Source organism: Rhinopithecus roxellana, chromosome 3 (assembly GCF_007565055.1).
Source record: "Rhinopithecus roxellana isolate Shanxi Qingling chromosome 3, ASM756505v1, whole genome shotgun sequence".
NCBI lineage: Eukaryota > Metazoa > Chordata > Mammalia > Primates > Cercopithecidae > Rhinopithecus > Rhinopithecus roxellana.
The window spans coordinates 83,505,565-83,524,298 of NC_044551.1; the positions used below are offsets into that span (position 1 = coordinate 83,505,565).

The 18,734-nt window shown below is 38.1% G+C and overlaps 1 protein-coding gene across 1 annotated transcript in view; it reads left to right on the top strand.

The window, feature by feature from the left end:
* The window catches only part of CDH6 (cadherin 6), a 137,548-nt gene that overhangs the window by 59,281 nt on the left and 59,533 nt on the right, over positions 1-18,734 (top strand). The window contains exon 2 of the mRNA XM_010378023.2: positions 13,550-13,905. Coding sequence (XP_010376325.2) covers positions 13,678-13,905 — 228 coding nt within the window. The 5' untranslated portion in view covers positions 13,550-13,677. The remainder of the gene's footprint in view (positions 1-13,549; positions 13,906-18,734) is intronic.

Genomic DNA, 18,734 nt, shown 5'->3' on the forward strand with positions numbered 1-18,734 from the left:
CCAGTGGGAGGTAATTTATCATGGGGTGGCTACCCTCATGTTGTTCTCATGATAATGAGTGAGTTCTCACAAGATCTGATGGTTTTACAAGGGGCATTTCCCTCTTTGCTCAGCACTTCTCCTTCCTGCCATCATGTGAAGAAGGACATGTTTGCTTCCCCTTCCACTATGATTGTAAGTTTCCTGAGGCCTCTCCAGCCCTGCTGAATTGTGAGCCAATTAAACCTCTTTCCTTTATAAATTACCCAGTGTCGGGTATGTCTTTATTAGCAGCGTGAGAACAGAGTAATACAGGATCTCTCTGGGATCTCTTTTTTAAGGGCACTCATCTCATTCATGAAGGCAATGCCCTCGTGATCTAATCACCTTCCAAATAACTCACCTCCAAATACCATCACATTGGGGATTAGGTTTCAACATATAATTTTTGCAAGCATATTTATATTCAGTCAATAGCACTGTATCATATTTAATTTTTATAACAAACCTGTGGAGCCTTAGAAGAAACCCAACTCAACTATCTCACCTGGAGTGAAATTTCAAATAGGACACCCAAAGAGGCCTGCTCCCAATTCAATGTTGTTTCCCAGACCTGTACAGGTTGTGGTAGAACTCGTGAATTTGAGAAATTTGGCGATCAGTTTCAGCAATATGGAAACAAATATAACAGGACTGATATAGGGTTTTTTTTTTTTTTTAGAAGGGATTCTGAATGAAATTGTTAATATTAGCTAACTTTTCAGAAAAAAAGATTGTGGGATGCCTTGCTGAGTAGATCTGCTTTTTAAAAAAGAAAAGGTAAATACAGTAATCCCCTCTGATCTGAGGTTTCTCTTTCCACGGCTTCAGTTACCCACAGTCAACCACAGTCCAAAAATATTACATGGAAAATTCCAGAAATAAATAATTCATAAGTTTTAAGCTGCACACTGTTCTGGACAGCATGGTGAAATCTTGCCCCCTCCCACACCGTCCTGCCTGGATTTGAATTTTCCTTTTTTCTAGCTTATCCACGCTGTCTACAAGACCCACCTGTTAGTCACTTAGCCCTCGTGGTTATCAAATAGACTGTCGAAGTATCACAGTGCTTGTGTTCAAGTCACCCTCATTTTATATTTTAATGCCCTGAAGTGCAAAAGTAGTGATATCGGCCATTTGGAAATGCCAAAGATAAGTTGTAAAGTGCTTCCTTTAAGTGAAAAGGTGAATGTTCTTGACTTAATAAGGAAATTTTTTTAAAAAATTGTATGCTGTGGTTGCTAAGATCTTCAGTAAGAACGAATCTTCTATTCATTCGTGAAATCATGGAGAAGAAAAAAGAAATTTGTGCTAGTTTTTACTGTCTGACGTCAAACTGCAAAAGTTATGGCCATTGTGCATGATAAGTGCTTAGTTAAGATGGAAAAGGCATTACACTGTGGGTGGAAGACATGAACAGAAATGTCTTCCAACTGACTGCAGTTGGATTCGATACTATCCTTGATTTCAGGCATCCATTGGGGGTCTTGGAACGTGTTCCCTGAGGATAAAGAGGACAACTGTACCAGTTATGCTGTTTAGGAAAATAATTTTCTTAATAATGATCTTGATAATCAGTGAGATGTGCACATTTTATTTCTCCAAAAGATTACAAACTTATTTTTGATATTTTTTCTTCTGATTTTTTCATAAAGCTACTGAAATAACAGGATGTATCTTAGAAAGATTGGTTTCATTTTGTTTTTTAGGTCATTCACTGCTTTTCAATATCGGTCTTTACTAACACAAGTAATCATCATCAATAGATGGAGAATATGGAGAAACTAAAAGAATAAAGGAAGTGGAAAAGTTGGTAACCTATTAAAATTAAAACTGAAAACTCAGTATCATCAAAATATTTATCTTTCTACACAAATGCTCTATTAAAAAATATTTTTCCATAGTTTTAAATAATTAAAAGGCCACGTTACCAACCTACTAAAAACTCAACATCCAAACATTCTGATATTCTAGCATGGAATAACTGAATAAAGGAAGGAAATTAAAAACCGATTGATTTGATTACTTCGAAACATCAAGCAACAACGAGCAATTATTTTGAACAACAGCTCCCAGTGGGAATTGGCTTTTCCTTGGCCCTCATTGCATTCTTGTGCCCATTGTTTATAATTACACAAGCGCACTGTGACATGCCGTCATTAAATTAGAAATGGGGTATCTTTGACAACTGCAGTAAAACTCAACAAAAGACTAATGTGATTTTTTTCTGCTTCCCTTCTCCTTCTTTCACTTATTTAAACATGTATTAATTAACTTGTTCTGGCAAGTGTTTAGTAAACATCGAACAAGGGCATTTCTTTAGTGGTATAATTAAAATTCTCTTTTAAAATGTTTTGCATGATATTTTATGTGCAGTTTGACTCTAGTAAACAGAAGGTTCTAATTAAAGTTTTTAAATTAAGGCAACCAAAACTGATAAAACATCCCGCATCCCATTCAAACACGTTGTCTTCCTGTCTAGAGCAAGTTTAATTTGATGGTCAGTTAACATGAACCTGAATTAGTGAAGATGTCCACACCTTCACAAGCCCCCTTCTATTTTATTAATAGTTAGTCTCAGGGAAGAAACCTTCTGGTGTTGCAGTATCCCTTTAAGTTATTATACAAAATTTATTACATTAATTATTCTAAGTTATTATACCAAGATATTATGAGAAGCATCTGATTTACGTTATGAATTCTCTGCAAATAAACTTACATAAAACACATTGAATGAACAAAGCTATCCAAACAGCAAGTGGAGTTTTGATTATTTCTTTCCATTATAACTTGGCGTAAAGGGTTACACCTCTGTAAATACTGCTATTCTTTTGGGGGAGAAGTGTCATGGTAGTGTTTCAACGCTAACAGGCAAGTGTCTGAAACATATAAAAATCGGGATCACTATCCCTTTTTGCTGTGTGTGTGTGTGTGTGTGTGTGTGTGTGTGTGTGTGTGTGTGTGTAGTGGGAAAGGAGAAGAGAGACACAAAAGAATTAATTTGGCCTGTAATGCATTGATTGACCTGAAGTGAAATATATTTTCAGGGGAAGTTTAAATTCCCCATCTTTAAATTATTCATACATTTTTTCCTTTTAGTGATGTTGTAAACAACTCCAAAAAGCAAAGCTTTAAATACAAGAACTGTCAGTAAATAATAAGTGATTTACTGGCTCTCAGGATTACTGATGTCTCTAGTGATCTTTTTTAATTAGTGGGGATTAAGACAGATTCCTCCCCATCACTTTCTTCAGACCCTGGGGTCTGTAACTGAGCTGGCCAAGGGTGGGAACAGAAAGGCATTCCCTCTGGCTCTGAACTTAGAATTGGAGTTTGCGACCCAGAGGTAAGAACCACTTGTGCTTTTGTAAAAGAAAGAGCAAAATAAAGTGTAACTCCAACTCCATGGAGAGCTTGCCTAATGCTGGGGTTTTCTTAGCAAGCCCTTGTGGCCCTTATACTAAGCCATCTTTCCAACCTGGTCGTCTCTGGTTTTTGTTTTTTAGTAATAAAGGTGATATATTGGTCTTCATCCAACACTCCTGTATCTCTTAATCTTTGGAGTTTAGAAGAAAAAGGAAGATGCTATTTATCAGGTGCCTCCCCTGAGACCCCAAAACTTTACTATTCTCAATTTAAAGATGAGGAAATTGGAACACAATGTCTCATAGCTAATAAGTATTGATGCTGGGATAAAAATGGGTAAACTGGCTCCCCTTGTGCTTCTAAACACACTGCTATTCTATCCCTGGGTATGAGCACATCGGCCCTAATTTTATACATGAGAAACAAGAGCTGAGAGAGGTGGAATAGCTTGTCTGAGATCACAAGAGAAGAAAGAGAGTGAGATTTAAACCCCAGCTCTTCTAAATACCACTATTATACCTTTCGACAGTAATTTTCCTCATATTTATTCTGCACATCCATGCCTTTTCAAACCAAACATTCAAAAGAACTTGGACCTTTGCTTAATGGTTCGAGGTCATTATTATGAATATCAGTGTGCTGTATTTGTAACATGGTGATACCTCCAAGTGCTGTGAAGTATTGGCATGTTCGTTTTTATAGTCATTAGTCATATCATCAATTCACGCATTTAGTCATTCTTACATTCAGCCATGCGTACATTCATCTATACGTTCGCTTATTTTACAAATGTTTATCTGGTGTTACTATGTGCCAGGAACTGTTCTTGAAACAGGGATGTAGGAATTCATCACTCTCCCAAGACCAGCCCCTGACTTGTTCTGTTCTGTGCTCAGTTCTTCTGCCTGCCTTTTGTAGCTACTCTGTCTGTGCCTTTCAGCTACCCCCTCCCACTAATGTTGATACTCCAGCCTCCAGCACTCACCTCATCCCTTCAATTTGTGGGGGATTTAGAAACCTGATGATAAATTTGTTCAAATTTTGTCTGTAATGAGAGTAAATACAACCTAGATGTTTTTTCCATGAGCAAAATACAAATGACATCGTGGATGTTATGGCTAAGAAGGAGCCTCTAGGTTAGTTGGGTTTTATCCAAGTTCTGCCACTCACTAGCTGTGTACTCTGGGCAAAGTATTCAGTCCCTCTAAGACTGTGTTTCTTATCTCTCTAAATGAGAGGATAAGAAAATGGTCCCCATTCTGGAGTGTAAATTAGTTCAAGCATTGTGGAAGACAGTGTGGCAATTCCTCAAGGATCTAGAACTAGAAATACCATTTGACCCAGCCATCCCATTGCTGGGTATATACCCAAAGGATTATAAATCATTCTACTATAAAGACACATACACACGTATGTTTATTGCGGCACTATTCGCAATAGCAAAGACTTGGAACCAACCCAAATGTCCATCAATGATAGACTAGACAAAGAAAATGTGGCACATATACACCATAGAATGCTATGCAGCCATAAAAAAGGATGAGTTCATGTCCTTTGCAGGGACATGGACGATGCTGGAAACCATTATTCTCAGCAAACTACCGCAAGAACAGAAAACCAAACACCACATGTTCTCACCCGTAAGTGGGCATTGAACAATGAGAACACATGAACACACAGTGGGGAACATCACACACTGGGGCCTGTTGGTGGGTGGGGGACTGAGGGACGGGATAGCATTAGGACAAATACCTAATGTAGATGACAGGTTGATGGGTGCAGCAAATGATCATGGCATATGTATACCTATGAAACAAACCTGCACATTCTGCACATGTACCCCACAACTTAAATTAAAAAAAAAAAGAAATGGTACCCACTACAAAGAATTGTTGTAAGATTTACATGTGTGTAGAGCATTTATCCCGTTACCTGGCACATTTGTCTGCTGCTCTTAGTTAGCTTGTAAGTTTTGTGACAACTCTTTTTACCTCTTGGAGACCTGCATTGGTGTTATTTTTTAGGGGATTCATGAAGACTCAATTCTAAGGCTACAGCCAGAATGGGCACTTGTCATGTGGGCAGCAGCCTGACACACACCCCCTTAGAGTGCGTTCAGAGCAAGGGCACCCTAGTCTGAAGCATGAATTGGGATCTGGCTTTATTATGTACTCACTGCATGACCATGGACAAGTTATTTGACCTAAGCTTCAGTTTCTCATCTGCAGAAATTGGAAGAATATTATCCACCTCTCAGGATTGTCATGAGGATTCATGAAAGCACCTTTGTGATGTGCTTAGCTAGGTGCCTAGCACGTAATAAGTTCGTGGTAGAATACAGCAATGTTAACCAGTATTATTATTTACGAGTTAGACATCATAGAATTGATAAAAGATGTACATATATCATCCAAAATGAATTAAACATCTCTACTCTTTGTACCACTTTATGCAAGTATTAGCTCTAAAAATCATCTATGATATGCCAAGTTCACAATTACTTAATGGTAAACTGAACCATGTGATTGCTTTTGTAATTTAATCAAGTTAAATCTGTTTTGGACTTCCCATCCTCACTAAGATACCTTCCTCTCCTGCAGGCCCATAGCTGCCAGCCAATACTCTCTGGCTGCCCTTTCACTGAGCTGTTAAAAGAGCCAGCTCATTGAAATCATCCACGCTAATTTGTAAGAGGGTTTTGACATCTCCCGGTCTTGTTTAAGCTTCATTGTCTTCACTGGCCATGTGTCTAAAAGAATTAATGTAGATGCCAGAGAACATAACATGTAAGCAGAGAATAATATGAAACCCAGTCTTTCCCACAATTCTGCAACCTAAACCTACTAGTTTGCTACAGAAATGTTTAAAATTCATACCATGAAGAGCTAATTAAAAGTATAAAAATGCTTTCTCTTCTTTGTTCGCATGAGTAAATCTTTTGGGAAAAGACGGGGTCTACATGCCCAAAGGGCCCTCAAAAGCCAGGCAAGGTGCTTAAAGGAATGAAGCAAGCAAAAGGAGATGGCAAATGGCATTTGAACACAAGGCCACAGCAGGGGAGCACAGGAAGGACAGTGGGGACCGTGGCAGCCCTTGCACTGCTGTGGGAGCAGCTCCCTCCACTCCAGAAATAAAGGCCACCAGAACTTATGAGGTTTCAAGTTAATCCACAAATGAGGATCTACTGATTCCTTGAAGAACAGCAACTGACTTAAGTTTCTTAATTGTAGAATAAAAGGCATAACAAAAAAATGCATAAGAGGCAACATGTGGCCCTAGGATGGCCTATGTGTGTCCTCTGCTAAGATCTTTGGCAGTTTAAGTAGTTGTAGCCATCTTAATGTCCACAAGTAAGACCTCACATGAACTCATTCATTTTTATCCTCACAGCTATCTTATGAGGTAGGTACTATTAATATCACCCCATTTTATAGATAAAGAAATTGAGACACAAATTGGTCCCCTCTTTGTCCAACCAGCGTTGTGCGGAGCTGAGATTCTCACCTTGACATGTGGCATGCCAGAGTCTGGTCTTCATCACATTCTCATATTTAAATAGATTAGTAGTTCTCACAATTAAAGAGTTTGGACTTTCCCCGACATGTGGTAAAAGAACTTTGTCTTTGTGCTCTGATTTAAGTTTTGATCTATTTTGATTTTTGTTCCAAGTGAGTATTTCACTTCAGCTCTCCACTACATATAAAATGCCATTTTATGTGCTGTAACACGTTGGATTTTATCTTTATTAATGCAATGTGTGGAATATGATTTCAGAACAAGGGCAATGCTGTTAAAATCGCTTCATCTGGAAATACATCAGTTTGCAAACAGATTGGCATATTATCCACAAATATAAACATTTACAAAAAAAATATCAGGCATCATTTGATGACTCTTGCCATAATGATTCATTGGCACAAGAGAAGTGCTTTGTGGTGAGAGGTGCCAAAGCTGTTTAACACATTTCAGTGGAGTTCATTACACACACGAAACGGAACCAATTTTACTCAACAGTGACTTTGACATTTACAGAAAAATGAAATGGAGGTTTAGAAATGAAGACTTCATGTGAAATCCCTACCAAAACTTTTAAATTGGTTCTATCCTTATGTTACCACTTCTAGAAGATCGGCCATGTTCTACAGACATATTTTTATTCACAGCAGGTGGCCACCTATTCAAAACAAAGTTTCTTGGGTTATCGGGAAATTGATCTTGAGCAAGCTTAATTGGCTGTAAAACCCTTCTCTCAGAATAAATATCATATTTTTTTAAGATGTACTTGTAGGAAGATATGTTTCCCTTTGGCTTCACTCTGTTTAATTCATCTTCCTTATTTTTTCCAATTCTGTTTCCTTAATTTTTGAGGCTTTCGTGGATTAAGTACCATCTTCATCCTCATTGCCCACAAAGACATGGCAGGACTCGAGATTTCAGGCTCAGAGTTGCGATGCAGTAAGAGACATGTTAAAAAGTCATAAATAACCAGCTGTTTCCTACTTCCTCAATGATATAATGCAAGAAAATGTACCAAAAAGTAATAAGGTATTTATGATACTTATGCTAAAAAGAGTTCTATATTTATGCCTTATGAAGAGTTAAGTGTAGATCATCCAATGGGGTAGGATGACCTAAGTATAGACCATATTTACAGAAATGTAAAGTACTATGCTACAGTATGTGTATGCAACACCATTTATCTGAAGAAACAATTCATAATAGGTTGTAAAACATTCTCTTACTATGGTAACTGGTTAAAGTATATTAATAACGTTGCTTTACTGAATGCTTACTGTGCTTTCAATGCCAAAGTTAAGGCTCTGCATAACAAAGAACAAACGTGCTTGGTTTAATTTGTAAGTCTAGATAACATTACAGTTATATTGCGCTGATTAGAATTAATCAACAACACCAGAACAAATCTATGTCGTCTGAATATTAAAACTTGAACGTAATTATATTGCTTTCAAACCTGTCTTATATTTATTTAGTCTGCAAATAGTGTAATAAAATCAGTATCTCAAAACCAGATAATACATTTGAGTCATTCAAACTGTTATCAAACATGTCACTGGAGAAGCAATTCAATCAATAAAAAAAATTCTAATTAGCATATTAATTATTTGCAAATAAAAGGTGATTCCAAAGTACACGAGGGAACTTGAGGACATATTAGTTTGTCTTCTCATTCTATATATCCCTATGAAATATTTTTGCACGATTAATTTCCAATAATCTAGGGGAAAAGATTTTGCTAATTTAAAGAAAACGTCAGCCCAGCCTTTGCATTAATTATCACATATTCTATCTTGATAGGACTTAAATTGATGAGGCCCAGGCTCCTCCAAAATGGCACGTATTAAATAAAATCTGGACTTGACCGTGCATTCTTGTGGATATTGAAGTACATATGCATATTGGCTGCCAGGCAAATAAATTTTCAAAGTATGCAATTACCAAAGCTATGTGGGCCTTGCCCCGCTATCCAGAAGCATCTCAATTACCTTCTAGTCATCAATGAAATAGGGTTCTGCAAAGATTCAAACTAGTTTTCTTGACCACCAGACACTTTTGCATATCAAATTTCCGAGCATACAAACGATTCCTTATAGAAAACAGAAAGTTCCTCACAAAAAACTGAGATCCCAACAAAAAGGAAAGAGACACAGTCTATTAAGTAGCCTTTTACATCCACTGCTAAACTGTCATTAGACTGCAATTAGGTAGTTCACGTTTTATTTTTATAGAGTTGTTCATGTTTCTAATTGATTGGCTCCTAATGCTAAGAGGGCATGGAGGGCAGGGTGAGGGCAGCAAAAAGGTACAACATCTATTTTGTTTTGCTTTTCCCCCCTCCCACCATCTAGTTCAGGTATTTCGTGATTAAATACCCTGCCTGCTATTTTAAGTTCAGTATCTGAGCATGCCCTTACTTCTTTCCCCTTTCCATTTACTTCCTGACATCTACAAAATGAGCCACCACATCTGACTGCCACTTACCACATGGTTCCCCTCTACTTTGCCTGCTCAGAAATCAACCGTTTCCCACAGTTCTCAGAGTTGCGCTGCTTCTGGGCCATTGTCTTCCTTTGCTTGAACATCTGACCGTTCTGCACAGTAAGAATCCTGTTTTTTGCATTTAGGGGCATACTTGCAGCACACTAATTGTTTTCCCATTTACTGTTCTTTAGGTTAAGTAAAATCTAAAATTTGGAAATTGTTTTAGTTCATTTTCTATTGCTTATAACAGAATACCTGAAACTGGATAATTTATAAAGAAAAGGATTTTATTTAAAGTTATGGAGACTAAGTGCAAGGTTGAGGTGCCACATCTGGTGAGGACTTTGCAGAGTGTCACATGGTGAGGGGGCTCAGCATGCTAACATGTGATCCAGGTCTTTTTTTTTTTTTTTTTTTCTTTTTTCCAGACGGTTTTGCTCTTGTTGCCCAGGCTGGAGTGCAGTGGCATGATCTCGGCTCACTGCAACCTCCGCCTCCCAGGTTCAAGCAATTCTCCTGCCTCAGCCTCCTGAGTAGCTGGGATTACAGGCACCAGCCACCATGCCCAGCTAATTTTTTTTTTTTTTTTTTTTTTTTTTTTTTTTTTTTTTTTTTGGTAGAGATGGGGTTTCACCATGTTGGCCAGGCTGGTCTCAAACTCCTGACCTCAGGTGATCCACTCGCCTCTGCCTCCCAAAGTGCTGGAATTACAGGCGTGAGCCACCACACTTGGCCTCTCTTCCTCTTCTTATAAAGCCACCAGTCCCACTCTCATGATAACCGATTAATCCACAGGTTAATCCATTCATGAGAGCAGAAAGAACCCTCACAATCCAATCATGTCTTAAAATCCCCACCTTTTGATACTGCCACATGAGGGATTAAACTTCAACATGAGCTTTGGAGGGAGCAGATATTCAAACCATAGCAGATATCATTCATTTTAACTTCTCAACTTCTTTTCTGATATAACATTAGAATAATATCAGTATGTTAATTACCGGTACCATTTTTACAGGGGCAAAATTACTAAGTGAAAGCTAGTTCCGATTTTCTTTCACCTGAATAAAGATGACTTTTAAAACCTTAACGTAATAAAATGGAAAGAAGAAAATATAGATTCTATGAATGAGTCCACCCTCCAGTGAACTTTCTTTTTGGCCCATATTCTTCTCCTTCATGCAAACAGTGGTGACAAGGCACACAGTGTCCCTGCCTTCCCTGTTTCTATACCACTACTGTTAAATGCTGAACTCAAGTCCGCACGAAAGAAAACAATGAGTATATAAATTACTTCAGATTTTTCAAGTGCTTCTATTCTTTAATTCTAAGAAAATTTTGACTTGCTTGGAGATGTTTTCTGATCAATAAACTATCTTCTGCAGATGTTTGCAATGTGTTGTAGATGGATTCTATACATGCAATACAAATGAGAAGAACAAGAATAATTAGTGATTAGAATACCTAATACTTATTAATACCTTATCAAATGCCAGGCACTGTTCTAAATGGTTTGCATGTAATGCCTCATTAAATCCTTATAACACCCTATGAAGTGGATAGTATCATTATCCCATTTACAGAATAAAGAAACTGAGGTAGATTGAGATTAAACCATTTTTTCAGGTTCACAGAGACGAATGTTGCAGACCCTAGCACTGATGATCATAACCACTATGCAATCCTGCCTATTAAGAAATATTAAATGAGAATTGCTAAGTTATATATTCAACAGTTTAAAGGGGTTTTTAAAAAAACTATAGAATTTCACAGAGAAATCTCTCTCTCTAAAAAACTAACATCAAATATGAGTTTGAGCATATTGATCATAGTAATTCAATTACGTATATTAAGTTTTTAACAAGGATGCACCCTATCAGGTTGGTACAAAAAGAGCTGGGTTGTAGCAAAATTAGATGTCGTAGCCTACTTGGAAATACTACTTAAATTTTTATCACTTAAAAGCTCATTACCAACTAAGAAAAAATGGAATACTTGACATTTTGGTATCTGTGATATTAAAAAGAACTAATATTTAATATTCAAGTGGCAACAGCTTGTAGAGTTTGCACACAACACCCACAGGGATCGATTTTTCTCTAAAACGGCCTTCAGGAGTCTGCCTTTTAAACAGCTGACACGTCCTTTCTCCGTATCCCTCTTTCCTGCCAGCACCATGGGGTGCTCGTGGAGTGCAGCAGCAGACATGTAATTCTTCACTGCAGGATTTGTCTTTGCAAATAATGGAGAATGAGGGAAATTAAGAAAAATGTAATTTCCACAGAATCAACCTCAGTGTAATCTCGGCTACTAAAAATGAATAGATGTCTTTAGAGGGCTTTTCTCCATATGCACTCTCCGTCCCCTTTATATACCATCTATGAGGAGAGAGAAGAATCATTCGTACCTAATTGATCGTCAGTCATTCCACACCTGTACCAAGGCTGCATTATGACAAGTATACTGTTGCCTGGCATTTTTCCAGTATGGCTAATTGTCGCAGTACTAATTTACTTACCTGTGGAATTTTCAACTTCCCCAGCCTGCTGTCAAGCAGATGCATAATAACGGAATAAAGGATTTAAAATGCCAAATATTATAAATTATTTCACTTATCTTTCAATAGAAGGCTTTGACTAAGCCACATATTAGGTGGCTATAATTACTCATTGCTGGAGTAAAAAACAAACAAAAACCTGTCACATATACATTTACCTGGTAGAATGACAAGAATCAAGTGAACCACTCTTTTCTGATGTAGAGAAAAAAATACTAATCAGATTACCTAAAACATGTTCTTGATCTGCATGGTTTAGAGTAAATGTACCAGTTCAATTACTATTATGTTCCGCATTACACAACACTTCCTTTTTGTTGTTGTTGTTATTATATTTAAGAATGGTTTTTCTATATCAAATGGTAAGACAAATGAGTAATTTACTGTTTTTTCTCCAAAAAAATGTGGAAAAATTTCTAAAGGCGATATAGGCATATATGACTTTAATTGCATAAACTAGTAAACTAATTTGGAACATCTAAACCAAGCAAATCTGGCCACCAGGATTTTTTTTATGGTAGATTGTGTTTTTGAAAATTAATATTTCCCATGGAAAGCTATCACGCGCAAGTATAATAACTGACATTTTTGTTACAGTTTGTTACAGTTCTTACAGTTGATGGCCCTCACTGTGGTACTTAGATATGTTTGATACACCTGTGAAAATTACCTAGCAACTGTGCAACTGTAATTTTTGTTATAACAAATGTAATTGTAATTTTACCAGTTTTAACAAATATGCCTGATTGTTTATGATAAAGGCAAAAATTTATAGATAAGGTTTAGGATTTTCTAAGGAAATTTGAATAGAATTGCTCATTTAATTCTTACAGTCTATTAAATACAAATTCTATAGGTTGCTTACTCACCCATCCTATAGTATTATTAGGTCCTCTAAGGAAAAAAAAAAAAGTTTTCTGGACAAGTTTGGGAAATGCTGGATTAAATATGTATAGACTTATCTTTATTGTTGCAAAATATCACTTTAGAAACTTTATTTCAGGCACTTTGATATGCTAATCTGCACTCCGAAGAGAAGGTGTATGGTCTTTTCCAGCCTTATTTGACCCAAAGGTCCTATCACAGCTCATCTCCGAAGCCAAGAGTCTGCAGAGCTGGCTCTGCCTGACTCACGCCTGGCACATCTCAGGGATTCAATACATTTTAGCGAAATTTCAACATTATCCATTTTCAATTGAATTCAAATGGTCTGTGATATTCTTTGCCTTAGACTTGTTCATGAGGATAAATATGCAAATAGAATCAGAAACACAAACTCATTTTTTCTACCAGATCTCAGCCCACATATTCCAAGGTAAAAGAGTAGCGCAATAATCCATTCTGGCACATTGACCTATAGCAACACTATTCCTTAAAATAGGATTTTTAAGCAGTAGAAAAGGAGAAAGAAAACAAGAGCTTCCTACCCAGCACACGCCTTCCATTTAGCATGTCTGGAAGATCGTCTCCTTCATTTCAAAATTGATAGCCAACTTTTTTTGTTGTTTTGCTATTCAAATTTCTGTCCTCTTTTTTTCCAGCCTATTTGCTCTAACACTGAATTTTAAGCATCTCTAAAAATGCTTGATATGTTATTATTCTTTCCAGATATCCTCTGAGAGCCAAGCAAAGAACATTAAGGAAGGAAGGAGGAATGAGGCTGGATACGGTGCAGTGAAAAAGGCACTTCCAAGAGAGGGGCACTCACTACCCAGAGACTCGACGGTGCCATCAGCATGAGAACTTACCGCTACTTCTTGCTGCTCTTTTGGGTGGGCCAGCCCTACCCAACTCTCTCAACTCCACTATCTAAGAGGACTAGTGGTTTCCCAGCAAAGAAAAGGGCCCTGGAGCTCTCTGGAAACAGCAAAAATGAGCTGAACCGTTCAAAAAGGAGCTGGATGTGGAATCAGTTCTTTCTCCTGGAGGAATACACAGGATCCGATTATCAGTATGTGGGCAAGGTAGGATTCCTTTGAGTGCTTTGACATTCTGAGTTTAAAAGCCCGAAGAAGTTACTTGTAATAAATAGACGGGGAGGATATGAACTATTCCCCAATATAGTAAGAATTGTTGCTTATCTGGTAAGACTTTTTTTTTTTTTCACTTGAGTAGTTTCCGAAAGAAGACTGTAGCAAAAAGCTGAGAAATGTTAGCCCTGCAACAAAGAGAGAGAAAGTGCTCCAGTTGAAAGTGAAACACCCACAACCAACCGCATAGGATTATCATAAATCCTTTAATTTTTACTGTAGCTTAACAAATGTGGTCTGGCTATTCTATAAAGTCGGGTGTATTAAAAATAGGAATGGAGAGATTAAACTGTAAGGAAAGGAAGGCTCCTTTTTCTCTCATTCTAAAAGCAAATATTCTGAGCTATAGTCCTTTGGCCAAGTTCAAATTAACTACTTAACTCTGCTACCTATAGCACCGTCATTCTCTGGCCAAATGGAGCTTTTGGCTGTCAAAACCCACCACCGCCTTAGATTTGGCAGCTTCTGCTGCTGCTACTGTTTAGTCTTATCTCAAATAGTTGCCAAAAAACAGGTATTTCAAAATCTTGTGATTTAACTGTGGCAAAATTTGTAAAAGAGAAAAATGCTTATGTAAAAGTACTCTTTCCAAATATCATCTGACCATTTTATTGACTCCAGAAAGTAAAGTGAGGAGGCATCGCTTATTATAGCCCTCACAGATTACCGGAGCTGAGTCAGTGAAACAGCTTGGTGAGCCTGTCATCATGAGTTTCGTTGAAATTTTATCATCAGCTCCATCCTTGTTGCAGAATATCTGCATACTGAAAAGATGTCAAAGAAAAAACAGGGTTACAGGCTTGTGCTTTGTAGGTTCCATGCCTCATAAGGTAATATTGATTTTTTTCAAAATCATTGCTACATATCCCTTCCTAAACAAATCTGATAATGAACATAAATAGATACATGAGAAAAGGCATTCATTTATTATTACAGCTATGATTTTAAGACATCTATATTAGGTTATCATGCAAAAAACATACATTCTGCAGATTCCAAAGGCTGCATGTTCACACTTCAATCTGTGATCAAATATCCCTGAATAACCATATGTAAATATTCTCTTTAAGTATTTACCACCATAAATGAAGGGAAGCCATCCACGGCTTGGGCTGACGTAACCAGGAAGTATTCCAACGATGTGAATTATTAATGTGGAATAAAGTGAGAGAGGAAGTATTTGGTGAAGGGGTGAACATCAACACAGATCCCCAAGGATCTAGCCATGTATTTGCTGTGAAATTCACACTCTGTGTGACTACTAAAGACAGTTCAGCTACTTGTACTTCACTCCATTTCCTTTGTGAAATGTGAAGAAAACTAGGTGAATCCGGTGATGGTTGTAAAAAATAACCATCATCTTAAAATCTTTAAAGCACTTTTTACAACACAAATAGCATTGTTGCCATAGAAGATTAAGTTTTAAAAAGTGCTTTATCTAAATGATGGTTCCCCGTTTTCCTTTCCAGTTTTCCTCTCCAATTGTGATGCCATTTTACACCTATAATGCCACATATTCTTAAAAAAAAAAAAAAAGTGGGGGGAGGTGTTGGGGCAGGTTATTTCAGGATACTACAAACAGCAGTGGCTAAACCCACGTAAGAATCAGTTTTACAATTATAATTATGAGAAGTAATAGTGCCATGGGGAAAACTTACAAGCTGTGGACTCGAGCAGATCCAAGAATGCGTCACTGTGCTGCCAGTTGCCAATTATGTGACCCAGGACAGGTTGTTAACCTTTCTGGGCTTTCATTTCTTCATCCAGAAAGTGCATGCAGCAATGCCTACCTGGTGGAGTTGCAGTAAAGTGATACAGGCACTAGTGGTAGGGACAGAGTAGGTGCATAAAGAAGTTATTATTATTGGTAAAAATCCATCGTATATGTTCTATTAAATCCATGTGTAACACATTGAAGTGGCATATTGACTTTCATATCACTGCAGAAGTAAAATGAGGTAATTAACAAAGCTCGGTGGAAAATACAGAGAATCATGGCAAAATCTCTTCACAACCACAGCTTTAACTGGATTAGTTGGATTTGGATATTTTATTGGCAACTAGATAAATTTCCCTCCCTCCTCATCACCTGTCCTTCCCTGCTGCCCCTCCTTCTCCTCCTTGTAGTTATAACACATGAGATATTTACTGGAAAAAAAAATCAAGGGCAACAACTGAAGTTGTCAAAGTTGCCACCGTGGCTGTATCAGACATGCGTTAGAGGTGGTTTTGAACTGTTGATATGATATTTTCTCAAATTCCTCTTTGAAGTTATATGATATCAACAGATCAAACAATTAGACGAGTATTTTTTACCACAATTAAAAATAATAGAAAAAAATACATTTTTAAAAAAGATAAAGGAGAGAGTTGCCCCTCATTTGTGGCCACAAGTTGGTCCACCTTTAATTTACCCGGAATAAAAGATACATCCAATGCGTGGCCGGGCGCGGTGGCTCAAGCCTGTAATCCCAGCACTTTGGGAGGCCGAGATGGGCGGATCACGAGATCAGGAGATCGAGACCATCCTGGCTAACCCGGTGAAACCCCGTCTCTACTAAAAATACAAAAAACTAGCCGGGCGAGGTGGCGGCGCCTGTAGTCCCAGCTACTCGGGAGGCTGAGGCAGGAGAATGGCATGAACCCGGGAGGCGGAGCTTGCAGTGAGCTGAGATCTGGCCACTGCACTCCAGCCTGGGTGACAGAGCGAGACTCCGTCTCAAAAAAAAAAAAAAAAATACACCCAATGCGATTATCCTGCTCCACTAGGTCAGGAAGCTTTTGGCCGGAAAAAAATGATTAGACCAGAGCTGAGGTTCCAAAACTTTCTTGGTTCACAGAGCCCTTAGGCTCAAAGAAATACCTTATAGTGCCATGTATTAAATAGTTAGACTCAAACAACTTAATAAGAATTTTTGCTTTAACAACTTAATAATTATTTGAAAAAATACACATAAATGGACAAAAAAAATTTATTTCACTCTTAACCACAGTTACAAATGGTATGTGTGCACCTCTTGAGCATGGCACAATTTCTCAGTCAGATTGGACACAGCCCTCTCATTTCCTTTCCCACCTTGATTTTTGCACTGTAATTGGTTTTTATTACAGCCACTATGGAAAACCCAGCTTTATAAATATAAATCATTGAAAGGAATGCAGCACCACCTACTGTTGAAACTGTGAACTACCTGGAGCGAGTAATTCGCAAGGGGTCTAGAGAGGTCACGTGCTGCTGAATTTCCCTCCTTTTCCCTCCTTTTTTTTTAATTTTTTATTTTTCTTCTTGTTTGAACTGTGGTCTTGCTCTGTCACCCAGGTTTAAGTTCAGCAGCGCAATCTCTGCTTACTGCAGTCTTGGCTTCCTGGGCTCAAGCTGTCCTCCCGCCCCAGCCTCCCAACTAGCTGACACTAGAGACATGAACCACCGCACCAGGCTATCCCTCCAAATTTTAAAATATTTCCTGATCAGCTCCCTCCTGCAACCCAGGTTGCCTCAGTGCATACTCTGGGAACCATTAGAATAGTCAGGTTGACATATAAAGGTATGCCAAGGCTAATAGAACCTTTAATCGTGCTATTTAAGCAGATTACTACTAAATAAAAATCACTCCGAGCCCATCATGGGTGCCTAACACTCAAAGGATCTATCTGTATGTGGAAGGATAGAAGCATTAACTGAGGAAAAGTAATACTGTTGAGAAAATAAAACTTAACATAGAAGAAATGTTTACATTATAAACATCTGTTTGTCTTTGTGTTGATTTGAAATTATGATGATGCAAATTAATTTGTGGTAAGTCATCGTGAGGATGGTGGAGTGAGGAAAATGAGAGTAAGTGAGGGAAACAAAGGGCTTTCAGGTGTAGAAGGGAAAAAAAAAGAGAGGGTCATGGCTGGCGGTGGGGGACACAGCAGCCAAAGAGGCAGTCCAGGAGCTGGAGTGGCAATGACGAGAACAGACAAGATGGTGCTTTACAACTGAAGCACAAGCAACTGCAGTGAGACCTTGCTCCTCCGTCTTAACCTTTCTGAACCTTCCACTGCGTTCTGTTGCCAGTGAGATGAATGCAGAGACACGGACAAGACAAGGTGGGGAGGAATAGTGGAGAAAGCCCATTATAGCTGAAATATTGACAAAACAAATTCTGATTTACAAGAAAATGTCAACTTCCACTCACTTAAAATGGTGCTGGCAGGGAGAGGTAACAGGATAGGAAGAAATAAGTGGTCGTGTATTGGGTAAGTTTCTGAGTTTGTGAGTTTCAGATATAACACCCGGATGTGATTGTTTTCCAAACCGCATCTCCATTTGGGGGCTGCTTGGAGCTGCTTTAGCTTGAGTGGCATCTGTGTCACCTGGGAACTTGTTTGGAATGCAGAGTCTCAGGCCCCACCTCCAATCTGAGTGAATCAGAAATCTGCATTTTAACAAGATCCCCAGGTGAATCGAATGCATGTTAAAATTTGAGAAGTGCTGCTTTTAAAAATGCCTTCCCTGGGTCTCACCTCCCCAGACATTCTGATTTAGTTGGTTTTTAATTATTTATGATTCTAACATATTGCCAAATTTGGGAACCACTGTCCTAGGAGGATGTTACTGCCAATCGTGATAACAAAATGTGGCAAGTTCAGTAATAAATTGAGCATCCACAAAGTGTTATCAAAATAAAAAGGAGAAGAGCCAACCAGGCTCTGGGGCTCAGCAGAGCTTCCTAGGTGTTTGAACCCCATCTAAAGACAGAGCAAGTGTTAGCTTATAC